The 15513-nt window shown below is 36.4% G+C and overlaps 1 protein-coding gene across 1 annotated transcript; it reads left to right on the top strand.

The window, feature by feature from the left end:
- Nucleotides 1-3516: 3516 nt before the first annotated feature.
- LOC103722774 (probable 26S proteasome non-ATPase regulatory subunit 3) lies at nt 3517-12155 on the top strand. Its single transcript, XM_008813454.4, has 8 exons — nt 3517-3714; nt 3824-4014; nt 10269-10406; nt 10492-10628; nt 10776-10830; nt 10905-11015; nt 11114-11353; nt 11441-12155. The coding sequence occupies exons 1-8, from the start codon at nt 3612-3614 to the stop codon at nt 11951-11953; spliced, it is 1488 nt and encodes a 495-aa protein (XP_008811676.1). The 5' UTR covers nt 3517-3611; the 3' UTR covers nt 11954-12155.
- The last annotated feature ends 3358 nt before the right edge of the window (nt 12156-15513 follow it).

Below are 15513 nucleotides of genomic sequence, written 5' to 3'. Positions count from 1 at the left end.
GAGTTCTTAATGTTAGATCCTGCACCTTAAATATTTCGTTTCTATAGCAGTTCTTCTGTTTAAATATAATTATAGGTATATTGTTTTTAAGGGATTAGGTATGATAAAGATTGAAATAACATTTATGATGGTTCTAATAGGCATGCTTGGTGAATGAGGATATACTTAGTTGGCTTCAAAATAGCTGGATGATGTTGGATGGTAACACTTAAGGTTGCATATCGATGAATTTGCCTTATATTTCATGTGGCACCATGGCTTTGGCAGTTTGTCATATTTACCGAATCCACATCCACATTAATTTCAATAATCACCTGTATCTGATGGCTATAGAAGCCAAATGTTCTAATGGGCCTAATGCTTGTCATCGTGCTTACCTCTTTCCTTCCCAAGGGGCTGAGATGCTACTTCGCTGTTTTATGAGGAAATTTGGGGATACTTTATTCTTACACTTGGAATAGGGATCTTTAGTAGTGAGAACTGGGAACAGAGAAAAAAAAAAGTACCACCATTCATACATTCTGCATTGCTGCTGCAAAGTGATAATTGTATTCATCCATGGCTACATTCAATTACTCAAAATGTCTTCAACTGTTTGATTTATGGTTATGTTCAAAATGTTGCTTGCTCGGGGTTTGCACGCAGGTTGTTTGCCTCAGGCACCTTCGAAGAATTTATTCATGAGGAACACCATGATTGGTTTGCATTTGTAATTCTGATTGAAAACAGAAGGGCTAGATTTCTTATTTGTTCAGATGGATCTGACCACCTTTACTCGGTTGATTGACGGGCATGCAAGAGACTGAATACGAAGAGACTCTGCATGATCAACGGGCTCTGTGTTTTTCTGCATGATCAAATGACGCAACTCCCTCAAGTAATCCTTTCTTTCCTTTATATTATATAATTAAGTATGAAAAGAGAGATGCCAATTCACCAACAATTTTATCAATAATCAAATTAGCTACATAAAAATAGGAAAACAAAAGTCATAATGTGGGGTGAAGGGTGGCAGACTTTTCTGATCTTCTATGTATGAAGGAGTTGATATCCCTCCCCCACCTGCTTATGGATTTGCCTCCATCCTAAAGCTGTAGCACTAGTAATTTTCTATTTATTCTTAGCCTTTTGTTTCAAATTTTTATTCGCAAGTGACCCACCCTTACTCCACCGTAGTTCTGGAGTTCTGACTCTAACCATTTCCTTCTTCCCTCGATGTTCATATGATGTGGAGGATTAAGGCTTTTCAGCTTGTAATTGCACTTTACAGCGACCTACTAGTTTTGAAAACGTTGACAGTTGAAGTGCCCATCAGGATCTTCAGATTTTATGATCCGGTCAAACATTCGGCATCCATATAAGTGGAATCTATATTAATTAAAGAGAGAAGTATACCCCATATTGGATTTGGCCTCGTCAATTTTTCTGGTTAGAATCACCTTAACCGCATGAAGTTAGATATATAACATCATCATTATGAAGGGGTTTTAACGGCGCTTATCAGCTGCAGATGGCGTCAAAATCCTTGATACAACAATTTTGATGGTAGAACTCTGCGCTGCATGGGAGAGGCTAATTTATGCAAGACATATATTGAAGGCTTCGCATATTTATTTAGAAAGTGGCTCTTTGACAGTTATTAGATACCTTTCAAATTCACACCGTGCTGTGGTTAGAACTTATCCCCTTCTATAGGTAAACAATGTGCACGTTGCTCCCTTCTGAAACTTCACATATCTACAGTGAAGCTACTATTGTATCATAAGATTCTGCAGTTGATTTTCTGGCTCAATTTTGGAATATTTTTTTTGATTTTCATAGATATATTTATACTAGAATGGTTTAATTTTTCTGATTCACCAAAAAGAAATATTAGATTTTATAACCTACGTGCCCCTAGACATTCCAAACTAGTTGGACTCTATTAGAAAAATATATCTTCATTTGTATTGCTTGATCAGATCCTTCTGTTCTCTGTTCTGTTTATATCTCATGCATACGAATCTACTAACACCAACTATTTTTTCACTCTCACCCTCTATTCTCTCTATGGGGTGCTTCGTGTTCCGGGAAGCGATTGGTCTCAGTGATGATGAACGAGAATCCGGTCTATGCCTGGATACCACTAGAGTTCTATTACCACCTTGCCTGGATACCATTACGAGGTAGTGTAACTTTGCTACTCTTTGGAAGCAATTTGTGCCGCTGTAGACTCTATCTCTTATTATCATAATGATAATTATTTATTTATTTATTTCTAGAGTGAAATTTACGCATTTGTGATTGTGATATTTAAAGAAAACTACTCAGTAGAGTTGGTACTTAAGCAATAGAATAGCATTACACTTTATTAGTCTGTTGGTTGCTATGTCTCTAGGTCTTAGCACAAGGGGACAGCAAAGATGTTACCTGTTTCTCTTCCAAGTATGATGTATGCAGATTTCTCATTTTTAAGTTTGAAGTTCTGTAAAATTTTGAGATATATATAGGTGCTTTGATTGTATAAAGTTTTACTTAATTTAGGTGTCGCCTTTTCATTTACTTGATTTTTAAAAAATAGTCATTACTTCTTTCTAAAACTTTTTTTTTATTTATTAAACTTATATTTCAGATTTATATTTTTATTTTATATTTCAGATAATTTAATTTATTTACTGTTTTTATTTATCTATTACTTTTTAAAACTTGTGTTCCATGTGCTCTATTTTTTTCTTATTTATAATCTGTATAGTTTGAAATGCTTTGTATCTCAAATTTTTATATATTTATTTTGTATTTTGGTTTAATATTTTATATTTATTTTTATCCAATTCTCTCTTATTTTAATTTTTTTAACATATTTTAATTAAAATCCCAATAACTCATGATTGTTTTTTAATCCTATTTATTAATTTTTCTTTGGCACGCATTACGCATGTGAGATTGCTACTTTAGTAATTAGATTTTTAATAAGAGTTGCATAGAGGATTATTAGTGGTTGTGAACCTAAGTAATAAATATATAATAACTTTTAGGCCATATATTTTCTAACTCAGGCTAAATTTTTAGAATAATATTTTTTAAAAAATATATAGAATATCTCATGATTCACAATGATGCCATTTCACTCAAGACAAAGAGATTGCTGAGCATTGTCAACATTTTAATAGTAAAATATAATTGATCGAACATGGCTAGATATATAAAAACGAATCAAAAATGATTCAACTTTATGGTATTTTCGATCCTTTTGCTTCTTGTTGATTTTAGTAATCATGCATTGCCCTGCATTATTAAAAGTTTAAAACTACTCAGGCTTAGCCTATTTCAAGAACCAAACATAATCCAATTTCAGACTTTCATTACTGATTAGTTTCTCGATTTTTTTTTTTTTTAAAGATCGTTGTCTTCCTACAACCCTAATGTAAGATCAAAAAAATAAAAAAAAGGAAAACGAGAAGAAAATAAAGCTGGGAGGGTATTTTCGTCGTCATGATATTCTCACCCTCTCATTGTACACCTCCAGGCACCAGTGTTTGGTTATTCCGAGGGTGCCCAAATCCTTTCTTCCCACATTCCATCGATCATCTCCGATCTCTCACCGAGAGAGAGAAAGAAAAAGAGAGAAAACGATGACCCAAGATGTGGAGATGACGGAGCCCCAGGCGGCGCCGCTGGCCGCCGCTGCTTCCTCCAACTCCGCCTCCTCCGCCACCGCCTCCTCCGCCCTCCAGCGTAAGAACCCTGCAACCCTAAACCCTAGCTCCGTTCTCTTCTTCTTCTTCTTCTTGTCGATCGCGGTTGCGATGAGACGATGATGCCTTGAATCGGGGAATGGTGCCAGATTTGAAGGAGATCGCGGCGCTGATCGGGAACGGGGCGTACGCCAAGGAGGTCCGGCGGATTGTCCGGGCCGTGCGCCTCACCATGTTGCTCCGCCGCAAGCTCCGGGCTCCCGCGGTCGCCGCCTTCCTCACATTCGCCCTTCCCCCCGGCTCCGAGGCCCAATCCCGGCTCTCCTCCTATCTTCCCAAGGTTATTCCAATGCAATGCCCGTCCTTCTTGATTTGCTGTTACCAAGTGTCTTGATTGTTCAATTTCTGATCTTTAAGAAGAATAGTGGTTGATTGGGTCAGTGATTATCGGATAGCTGCTCCGTTGTCACGAGATGATCTATGAAAGCTACAAAATTTCTATCTTTTGATTGCTTATATGTCGGTTGAATGGCAGAAACAGTAGTTCATTCAGTGTTGTGGAGCCGATAAGGTGGGTGACATTGGTTGAAATACGTAAAATTTTGGAGGATTGGTTAGTCATTCATGCAGCGATGTGGTTCATGTGGGTTAGGGTTTTACAATTGGGTGAAGGATGGTTTCAGGTTGTTAAAAATAGAAAAAAAAAAGAGTTGTGCGTTGGGAAATCTAAAGAAGCGGTGATAGAAAATCGAGGTTTGATTATTTGCAAAGCTTGTCTGTAAATATAAAGCTGAAATCAGATCTGCCTTTGTGAGGATATAGTTTTTGGGGCGGATTTGTGCTACTTTAATGTTCGGCTCACTGGGGCTGGACAGGAGAACAAGCTTTGTGCTAACATAGCACCTTACCTTTTAGCCCCTCCAATTCCAAGTCTAATTGTCATTTGAACAACAATTGTTTCCATCAACAATATCTTTACAGATAATGGAACTGTACAAATTTTCTTTTGTGTCTATAACACTGTAATAACTTCCTTTATTCACCTCTTTTCCCCAAGCTTCTTATGGCCTATCCTCCTTTACTATTGTCCTATCAAAGCTCCATTCTTCTTACTTGGACCTTTGACATCTAGGTTTCCTCCATTGACCTACACAATTGCGACTTTCCACCCAGTGAATTTTATCCCAACCATTGATCTGCTCTCGCTCGGCAAGACACTAACTACAACTATTTAAGGCTATCAGCCATTATAAATGGAATATTTTTTGTTTGGAAGGTGATTTCCAGAAATGATACACTTACTAAGCATGATGTGGAACTAGTTATTCTCTTGCTGCATGGCAGCTTCTTGCAGTCATATTATCATTTGTGCTATGATGATCCTAAATGTGATAGTTATGCTTCTATTATTTCCTTTAGTCATCATGAGGAAGATTAACATTACGCGTAGGTGTGGATGGAGGCTTCTTATTTCTTGTGTGTGAGACAGAACCCATTTTCCATGTGTGAGATGCTTGTACTTGGTATGAGCCTTTCACCAAAATGTTGTGCATGTGTTGTATACATGGCATTTAAGTGCAAACAATCTACACACACATGTACATATAGAAAGCTATCATCATTGTCATCGTCAAAATTATGAGTTGAAAACTTCTGATAAGTTAATTAATGATAACCACTAAAAAGATAACATTATTTAGAAAGGTTAGAAGCTGCAACCGATTGACCATGCCGCGTCAACATTGTTCAATTAAATGGACTAGCAGTTTTAATCAGCTGAGAATATTTATAATGAACATATTTGTCTTAATTTGAGAAAATTAAATTTCTTGATGGAAAACTTCATAAGCTTGAAATCAATATTTATGATTATTTTGGATGCAATATATTCAGTGCAAGATCTTTACGTGGGAAACATTTTAAGATTTGGATAGGACATCATAAAAGTGAAGCTTTTTTTTTAATTTTTAATTTTTTTTATAAGTGGTGGGCCCTCCTATTATCTTATCTTATTTATTCTGTCATCCTGTCAATTACCTGTCTTGCGGCAAACACCAATAATTCTTCTTTTTGTTATGGTCATTCTATCTTACCTTGGTTCTCATTAATCAATGCTTTCCTTATCTTGATCAAATATGAAAAGACAAACTCCTGAGAAGGAAGAGAAATTGGCCATGCACCAAAGAATTGGGGTCAATATGTAGCTTGATGAAGACATGATTGACAACTTGGAATGGCGAGTTGAAACATCTACACCTAAGTCTAAAATGGTGAATATGTAACTGTTCCCATAATTAAATGATGCTTGATTATTTTTTTGGCAACTCCTATGGCTTGTCTAGCTCCTGTTGTAGCCATTTTTTCTTTTTCAGTCAGCCTTGGTTTGTTATTTTTATAGAGGCATAACATGGTGTGAAGGCTAATATTGATGCCTTTTATGTTCAAGGGTTTGTCTAGGGCAATGAAGGTAGTTGAAGCTTTGATTATGAAAGCCAAGTTACAGTCCTTAAGAGTTCCTTCTATTTGGTAATTTAAGACTGAAATTAAAGAAAAATGTGCTGCATTTTCCCAAATCATGTAGGTCATATTGTCTACTATTCATGTTTTGGCTAGTGTAAAATGAGTTCTCTTCTGGTTTTTGATACTTTGCTTGCCAGGGTTCTGTATATATGGAGGAGCTTTAATTATTATTTTGTTTTGTTTATTTATTCTTTTGGTTTTGATTAGTTTGTACTTGTATCTTTAATTTCTATCGATGAATTGGTAGAGCTTTACCAAATCCCCCATCCCCTCTTGCATGGTTTTCTGAAATTAAAAAAATTTGTAGGCACAATAAGGTCTACCACCAAGGAGCAAAAGCCAATTCCTCAAGTTAAAATGATGCTGCTGATCCTGGTGATGTGCTCTGTTTCAAAAGATTATAACCGCTAAACAGGCAGTGCCTAGCTAGGCCCTAGGTGGGTGCCTAAAGGTCAAGGTGGCTGGAAAGTAATAGATCATAAAAAAAATAATAAATGCAAGGAGAAAGTGAAGAAGATAGTTATAATCCTACAAATGAAGCCTAACATAGCAAATAAGATATGTCAGTGGTAAGTAATAATGAGGCAAAATTCTATACTAATTTATAAGTCAATCTTGTCCTCTATACTCAAACATGATACAAACATGTCAAGATTGACACCTAGGCAGACAAGGTGGCCATCATCTGAAACAGTGCTATGTGCCATTTCTTCATAGTGACTTGTGCAGGAACTACATGTTGATGTTTCTGTTGGATAATTCATTGAACCACATAATTAGGAATTCAATTACATCTACTTATTGCAGGTACAACCGGCAACAATGTAATATCCAGCTCTGAAATTTCTGTGGAGCATTTGCAATGATAGTGCTTATCATTATCATGCTGAACACTGTAAAAAAACTCTCTCTATGACCTTTAATTTAATCTTTGTTTGAAATTGTCACCATGGCCACCACTTGACCTTGAGATTAGTTACAACCAACCAATGAAAGACATGATTAATCAGAACTATTGCTCCTAACTATTATATCGGTTTGGTACATGCTAATCTGTTTTATGTGGTATCAAAAGATCTGCATAAAGAAAGCAGTTGATTTTATGATAGATAAGGGGATGATTTTCTATGTATTACGTATACATTGAACTAATGGCAAAGCATATATCATTTCAATATTTGTTTGAACAAGTTATGACTATGAGTAACAAATCTTTGAGTAAATTTTTTATTTAACAAATCTATATCATCATATTTACAACTTATTTGAAAAAAACAAATGTCTCTTGAGCCCAAACCTAAGATATTCAATAAAGAAAGCATAAAATTGAAAACATCAAAATGGATGCTGCTGTTGTCTCTTGAAACAGTAATATAGTAGCTTGACCTTAAATCCTATTGTTTTTTAGGCTCTATGTTGCATTCTTAAAATTTTAAAAATTTAGAGATAAGATAAAACAAATTAAAAAGACTGTGGAATATCTTGTACACTTTAAAATACATATCCACACATGCCCTGAAGCAATGATTTATCAAACAATAGGGATGGGAACAAGCCAAATGTATCCTGCCCCATCCCTTGGCCCCCATCCCTTGGCTTGGACATTTGACATGCCCCATCCTGAGTCCAATTGCTGATATTTAAGTAGTGATGAAAAAGGGTCGGATATTATCCAATTGGATTTGTTTCCATATCCAGTTAGGATCAGATTTGGATAGGAATATTTGAAACCGATGGGATTCCGATTCAGATACTCATTCATAGATTTCGCCAGATACGCATCCAGATTCAGATGTTGAAGATTTTCTAGATGCGGATATCCGCTAGAAATATCTATAATCCCACTCTTATCAAGGATCAAACCTGTGTCCTGTGACTTAGTCACCAACCACCTGCCATTCAGACAACATTCATTCCTAGTTTCCTACTTTATGTTGAAGTTTTATTATGTTCCTTTAAAACTTATTCACATCATAAAATAGCATTTTTCATATGCTATTTATTAATTCCATTTATAAAAAATCGATCCTTTTTACTATGATAATAAAATACTTTACTTTTCTCCTTATTATATTTTCAAAACCTTATTGTTTAAAATATTTAAAAATATCAATACATGTAACATCTTCTTACATCTATGCATAACTTTTTTGCAAGTTCTTTAAAAACAGATAATTCTTGTTATTTTGTATATTCTATATTTTATTTAAAAAATAATATCTACTATCTATTTAATACATATCTAACTGGACAAATGATCAAGACCCTTGGTTGGGTTGGTCTCCATGTGAATTTAATTACTATGATTTAGACCTTGACCTAGTTAGCTATGCATCATGTGCAACCTTGATATTGCATTCTCCACCCTTTTTTCATGACCATGTCATTTATGTTGGGTTTCATTATTGAAATCTGCTCAAAATCTGATTTATATCTGAATTATATCCATACTTGAATAGAGAAATAAGGTATAACTAATATCCGACTTGTATCTATGTATGTTAGAACAAATATAGATATAGTCGATATTTGATTTGTATTCGTATCCATTTAAAACAAATATGGATACTGATCTTGATGTCTATTTAATGTCTTTATCTGCATTCATACCCATTGAAAAAATGTGGATATGGAATTTGATTTCCTAATATTTGATCTGTATCCGATCTATTTTCGGCCCTAATTTTGGGCTGGGCCTAAGCTCAGTCTGAGCCCACCTAATCAAGAGGCGAGTAAGGTTGGGTTGGGTTGAGTGTATTAAAACCGTCCATTTTGGCACCCACTTGATGATTAGGTTAGAGACTACCAAAACACATGAATTTGGGGTTTGAGGCATTTTTTATAGTATAAATTATGTTCAATGGTTTGGATCTTGGATTTTGTCTGTCATTAATTTGAATCATTAACTCATCCTTGTTGAGCAAGAGTTGGTTATTTGGTCCTTAGGTCAACATTGTGCTGGAACAAAAGCTCATTTTGCCATCAAAAAGCCTGGCCTCATTAAGACTTCGCCAGACAGACCTAAGGGTGGGCCAGGCCCATTATCACCTTTAGTCTCATAACAGGTCATATATCACCCATAGCTTTGGACTTTACATTATGCAATGCTATATTTACTGTTAGATCTGATCTCATTATCCCATACAAGTCTTCCCTTCTCTGAGATAATCTCATTGTTTGCTTGATAAGCTACTTTCATTCTTGACCAGATGATTTGTTTGAGAACTTCATCCATGTTTCGATATATTTGGAAGATCTTTTTGCTTGATAGATCTTTTAGATATTCGTAGTCTTTATTGCATTAACTTGATCTAACCATCTGCAGTAAGATTAAACCATCTGCAGTAAGATTAATCCATCTGCCTGTCCCCTCAACTTATTATTATGTGGCACTTTTGGTTTCTGATGAAGTTGGAGATGCAGTAGTCTGTTCAGTTTTAAAGGATTTGATGAATTTTCCTTTAATTCTATCTCTTGTTCTCTTCTCTTCAAAGTCGTAATTCTGCTTCACCGAATGTCCCCTGTTGATTATTTCCTGACATATTGCTTTCTTGTTATGCTTCTTCTTGTGAAGAATGGAAGACCTTTGAATTTCGTTATTATATCCACATTATTTCAAGTACTGTGAGGCCCCTGATTGGGAAATAAAATTAATCAGTTGACATAAATAATATAAGTGATACATTTATACTTGAAACACTGGGCTAACTCATGCCATTTCCTCTAGCATATTTACTGCAGAATTCCTACATTATTACATACTCATGACACTATACTTAGAAGAATTCTCATTTTGTACACCCTTTGGTACTGCTACATTTTACATGATGCAATAACCTTTCGTGTTTTTAATGACTTTTGTGCAACAGTAGTCCTGGATTAGAATTGGTGCTGCTGCCTTGCTGCAAAATTTACTTGTGTTTATACAAGTGTTTTTTCCATCCTGTCAATATTATTTATCTTAGTTGGGTGGATTGTATTATGCATTGAGACTTGTAATGATGGAATGGTTCTCACTCAACTGTGGAAATCTTCCACTTAAATATAATTTGTGACTTGTAATTTTGATTTCAGGAAGACGAACATGAAATGGATGTGGATATGGCAACTTCGGCTGGTCAAGTTCCTTTTAAGAACTCTCTACCAGAGCTTGAGATCTACTGTTATTTGCTTGTGGTGATATTTTTGATTGACCAAAAGCGATACAATGAGGTAACTTTTGTCTAGACTGTAACTTGCCTATTATTTTACTTTGCTTATGCACAAAAGGTTCTTTGCCTTTTCTTCTCCCTCCCAGGCTAAAGCTTGTTCCTCTGCAAGTATTGCTCGCCTTAAGAATATGAATAGAAGAACTGTTGACGTTTTAGCTTCTCGGCTGTACTTTTATTATTCCTACAGTTATGAACTTACAAACAGTCTAGCTGAAATTCGTGGGTGAGTTAGTTTTCATATCCAAGATGCGGTTCTCATGACTGAGACAGCATCATACTGATGAAGTACCTCAAAGTTAAAATTCTGATATCTCAGTGATTTGGTGTAGTTGTTATAGCTTCTTCTCACACAGTGATCTTGTCTTGTCAGGCCCCTCCTTGCCTTGCATCGCATGGCCACCTTACGGCGTGATGAGCTGGGTCAGGTTTGTTGCTTTACAGAGATATTTTATGATACATTTATCTGCTGAAACTTACTAATTATACCGGTGAGATGCAGGAAACCCTTCTCAACCTGCTACTTCGCAATTACCTTCATTATAACTTGTATGACCAGGCCGAGAAACTGAGGTCAAAGGCCCCGCGTTTCGAAGCACATTCCAATCAGCAGGCAATACTTTTGCTTGTGACTCCATGAAATTACCTTTAGACTTCATTCTCGTTGTGAAACAAATATATATGCTAACCTTGAGGTTTTTTCTCCTATAGTTCTGCCGCTACCTGTTCTACTTAGGAAAGATCAGGACCATTCAGTTGGAATATACTGATGCCAAAGAAAGCCTTCTGCAAGCTGCTCGAAAAGCTCCTGCTGGAGCATGGGGTTTTCGAATCCAATGCAACAAGTGGGCTGTGATAGTCCGCTTACTTCTAGGGGAAATCCCTGAGAAAACTGTTTTTATGCAGAAAGGCATGAAGAAGGCTTTGACACCCTATTTTGAGCTTACAAATGTGAGATTGTCATTGTCACTCAAATAGCACAACATTTGTCCTAGTCTATATTATTATTGTTCTAATAATTTAATATTCTGATCTTAGGCTGTGCGAATTGGAGATCTGGAGCTGTTTAGGACCGTCGCAGAGAAGTTTGCTGGCACTTTCAGTTCAGATAGAACCAATAATTTGATTGTGAGGCTGCGCCATAATGTGATCCGAACTGGGCTCCGCAACATTAGCATTTCTTACTCGCGCGTATCCCTGTCTGATATAGCCAGAAAGTTGAGATTGGACTCTGATAATCCAGTGGCAGATGCTGAGAGCATTGTAGCCAAGGCCATTAGAGATGGGGCAATTGATGCCACAATCGATCATGCAAATGGATGGATGGTATCCAAGGAGACTGGTGATGTCTACTCCACAAATGAGCCACAGATTGCATTCAATTCGAGGATTGCCTTTTGCCTTAACATGCACAATGATGCAGTTAGAGCACTGAGGTTTCCGCCAAACTCTCACAAGGAGAAAGAAAGTGCGGAGAAGAGACGAGAGAGGCAACAGCAGGAGCAGGAGCTTGCCAAACATATTGAAGAGGATGATGATGATGAGTTTTGAATGGGACTTTTAATCGTCTTTTGTGTGGTTGATGCTGTTTGAGTAATTTATTTTTCGTTGAAGTAATGGCGAGGACCAAACTTTATTTCAAGAACCGGCGTTGCAACTTTTTGTAACTTCATTACAAGTTTTTATCTGATAATACTTATGGATTGACCACCTGTTCACATTTCTGTTGAGCAAATGGCTCATCCTTCCGGCATTGTTTTTCTTGATTCAATTTGTTTGAATGTTTGCTGTTGAATGATATGGTTAATGGGACATGCTCCAGAATTCTGAGGCGTAAGTCAAATTTGTTGTTGATGGCTAGAAAGACACCTGGAATTACATGGTTAGATGTATGGCTATCAATCTCTTATATTGGATGAATGATATACAGGGAAGGAACTGAATAATTTCGATAAATAAAACCAGATCAAGTTTAGCTGTCTTCTTTTAGGTAGCTCGAAATGATGGTGCACATGAATGTGGAATTGACACGGTTTGTGGAATTAAATTTGTGATGTGAAATTGAGGAATATGGAATTAAATTTGTGATGTGAAATTGAGGAATGTGTACTCTATAAAATGCAACATGGTCCTTCGTCATAATGAATCTGCTTTGACACTTGCATCGCCCTTGTTCTCGTTCTGACATGTCCAAATGACCAAGCATTTAAAGAGAGGTATTGAAGTGCAAATATTTGAATAAGAACTTTAGCCTTGACCTCGATAACGTATCCTGGTATGACAATAATTTTTTTTTAAAAAAATCTTTAAGCTTGTGTCGCATTGGATCTTGTAACGTTGGCAAAGAAAGTTTCCCAATGGGATTATTCAATGATTGAAACTAGAGTCCAAGCAGTACATGTCATGCCCAGATCGATTTTTAAAAGTTTCACTCTTGCTATTCTGATATTAGATGCATATTCAGAAAAAAAGGGTAATTCTTTCAGAACAAATGAAATAAAAAAATATGGCAGTGTTTTATTGAACCTTGTTTCTTCGTTGAAACCATGTTTCACTAATAAAAGAGAGAAGAAACCTTGTTTTATCTCTTTGATTTTATGCAAAGTCTTAAAACAAATGTCTCGTGAAAAGAAAAGGAAAAAAAAGCTTGAAATACGTCCTATATTTAATAAACGCCTTGTGGCTTTTCCATTTCATGCAGCTAAACTACAGAATTTTTTTTTTTTTTTTGGGTACAAACCCACAAAAAGATTTTTAACAGAGAGTGTGGCCTTAGAAATTGGGTGCCTTCTTTATTGGTGAAGGTAGGTGGAAGAAATACTGAAGGAAATGCAGAATGAAACATAAGGGTAAGCCAGAAAGAAATTTTAAGATATCACGGTGCCTCCAACTCAAGACAGGAAAAATGTAATAGATTCATTTAAGGAATGCATCAATCTGAAATCCAGATGCAAACATCATGCATCAATTGGAATTCATGCTAAACCAGTAAGATTCTATTTAATAAACATTATACAAAATGGGTCAATTTTGATTGATGTAGAAGTATCCATGTCAATTAGCAAGAATTTTTTTTCTTAAGTTTCATGCTTCTAGCCAAAGAAATAAAAAGCATGGAGGAGTAGGATTCACCATGGATGGAAGGGACTACTTTGAACCCATCCTCATGACCAACGTCGCGGCACTGGATCAATCCAATCCATGGCTGTCAAGGGTGCCAAGACTGTGTGACAACCCAGGACCTCACCCAAAATGGCTAGCCGGAAGGTATTATTTGAGTTCATTGATCCTGTATAAATACCCAAGATCTACCCAGCAAATAACCGATGTGGGACTAAACACACGCCCGCACGGATCCTCATATACTCCCCCCGTTCAAGTCCTGACGTCCTCGTCAGGCTAAGGGTTCAAATCTATTCAAATCTAATCACAAACACCACGATTGGCCCGTAGTCAGCCCCAATGGATCCGTGCTGCAGTGTCCCCTAGTCCACATAGGCTATGGGCCGGGTCGGCTCTGATACCATTTGTAACAACCCAGGATCTCACCCAAAATGGCTAGCCGGAAGGTATTATTTGGGTTCATTGATCCTGTATAAATACCCAAGATCTACCCAGCAAATAACCGATGTGAGACTAAACACACGCCCGCACGGGTCCTCACAGACTGGCTGCACTTCGATGTCGAGGAAATACTTGGGGGCAAACTGGCAATCCAATGCCTATCTTAATTGGCCAGCCCCTCTCCTTCAGAGTCACTACTACTACTACTGATGGCCAAACTTCGGTTGGACTTTCTCTAGCGGCTTGCATTTTCAGCTCTAAGGGTCAAAGTTGGAGACTATAGATGGCAGAGGCATGCCTAATATTTTGCTCGAGTTGTCCGCCATCCTAGTGCTGCTAATCCTCAGTCGAACCTATAATTCCAAGCGTCAAAACCTTCAGATTGACATCTGGTTTTGAGGCTTGTTAAGAGGTCATTGTTTAGTTTTCACTCAATAACTAAAGATCCAGTAGTGCATGGTAATGAAAATATCTGCTTTCCATAATCTAAATCTTCCTATGTATGAGAAATCATATATATATATATATATATATATGATAAGGAGTATTATCTGTATCGTCAAATCTGGACACTTCCTATTGAGATTAACAAGCTGGTCATCTAAAGAGGCACTCGAGAGGTTAGATTATATTGTAGCGTTCATGGCTAATTGAGATGTGTCATAGGTGTTAACTGGAGGTATACATTTGATTCCTTGATATTGGTAATGTTCTAATAGACTGACTTCATACTAATGTTTCTCAATAAAACCTTGTTACGAAGACTCGGATACAACTAGGTAAAGTTCTTAGTCCCTGAAGAGATTGAAAAGCTGATAAAAGATCTCAGTGAAGAGCTAGAGCTTTGGCTTCACTTCGAGTTCTCCAAAGAGGCTTGAGTTGTACAAGCCAAGACTACATATTTCCGTATCCGGATCACTTCAACTCACTGGCTATTGTTAGTTCACTAATGACAACCACGACAAGGAAGATGGTCAAAAACCAAGAGATTTTTTTTTTATTATTTTAGAAAAAACAGAGATAGAAGCCTTCAAGTTCAACGTCATGGCTACAAAAATGTCGCAATTATAATGTTTCTCTTTTTTTCTTTTCGCTTGAATCTACCCTCTATTGAATCTTACAAACTTACCCTGTCCTAGCATGTAAAAGGGATTCTGTGCGTCCGAGTGTGTTCATCATGGTATGTTATAGTTTCATAAATTTCAATTAGTATGTTCTCTGTAGATACTTTTCTGATAAATATATTAAAGGGAAAAAATATTACAGTTATTTTTCATTATCATCCATTATTTTTTCATCATAACACTATGATAATCTGCTATTTTGATGATTATTTTTAATACTAAAGATTTAAGAATCACTTTTTGAGATAAACTATGATTGTTATATGAGAGTGATGAGTTATTTTAAAACCTCTACCCATACAAACATATTCACATCAAATTCAAATGCTCGATCTCAATTCAAAAATCCTGCTCTCATTAAAGGATGTTGCTTTTCTCCAAAGCCATCTGAAGGGCTCCTCCCTTCCTGTATTTGTCCAATGG

The sequence above is a fragment of the Phoenix dactylifera genome, chromosome 18 (assembly GCF_009389715.1).
Source record: "Phoenix dactylifera cultivar Barhee BC4 chromosome 18, palm_55x_up_171113_PBpolish2nd_filt_p, whole genome shotgun sequence".
Lineage (NCBI taxonomy): Eukaryota > Viridiplantae > Streptophyta > Magnoliopsida > Arecales > Arecaceae > Phoenix > Phoenix dactylifera.
Note: the sequence above shows the minus strand (reverse complement) of the source record. Positions and strands in the feature narration are given on the sequence as shown.

What these genes read in the sequence shown, in the direction of transcription:
- LOC103722774 (XM_008813454.4), top strand. Translation starts at nt 3,612, where the DNA reads ATGACCCAAGATGTGGAGATGACGGAGCCCCAGGCGGCGCCGCTGGCC. An exon ending in TCTCCTCCTATCTTCCCAAG is followed by an intron (nt 4,015 to 10,268) that starts GTTATTCCAATG and finishes TTTTGATTTCAG; the next exon opens with GAAGACGAACATGAAATGGA. An exon ending in AAGCACATTCCAATCAGCAG is followed by an intron (nt 11,016 to 11,113) that starts GCAATACTTTTG and finishes TTTCTCCTATAG; the next exon opens with TTCTGCCGCTACCTGTTCTA.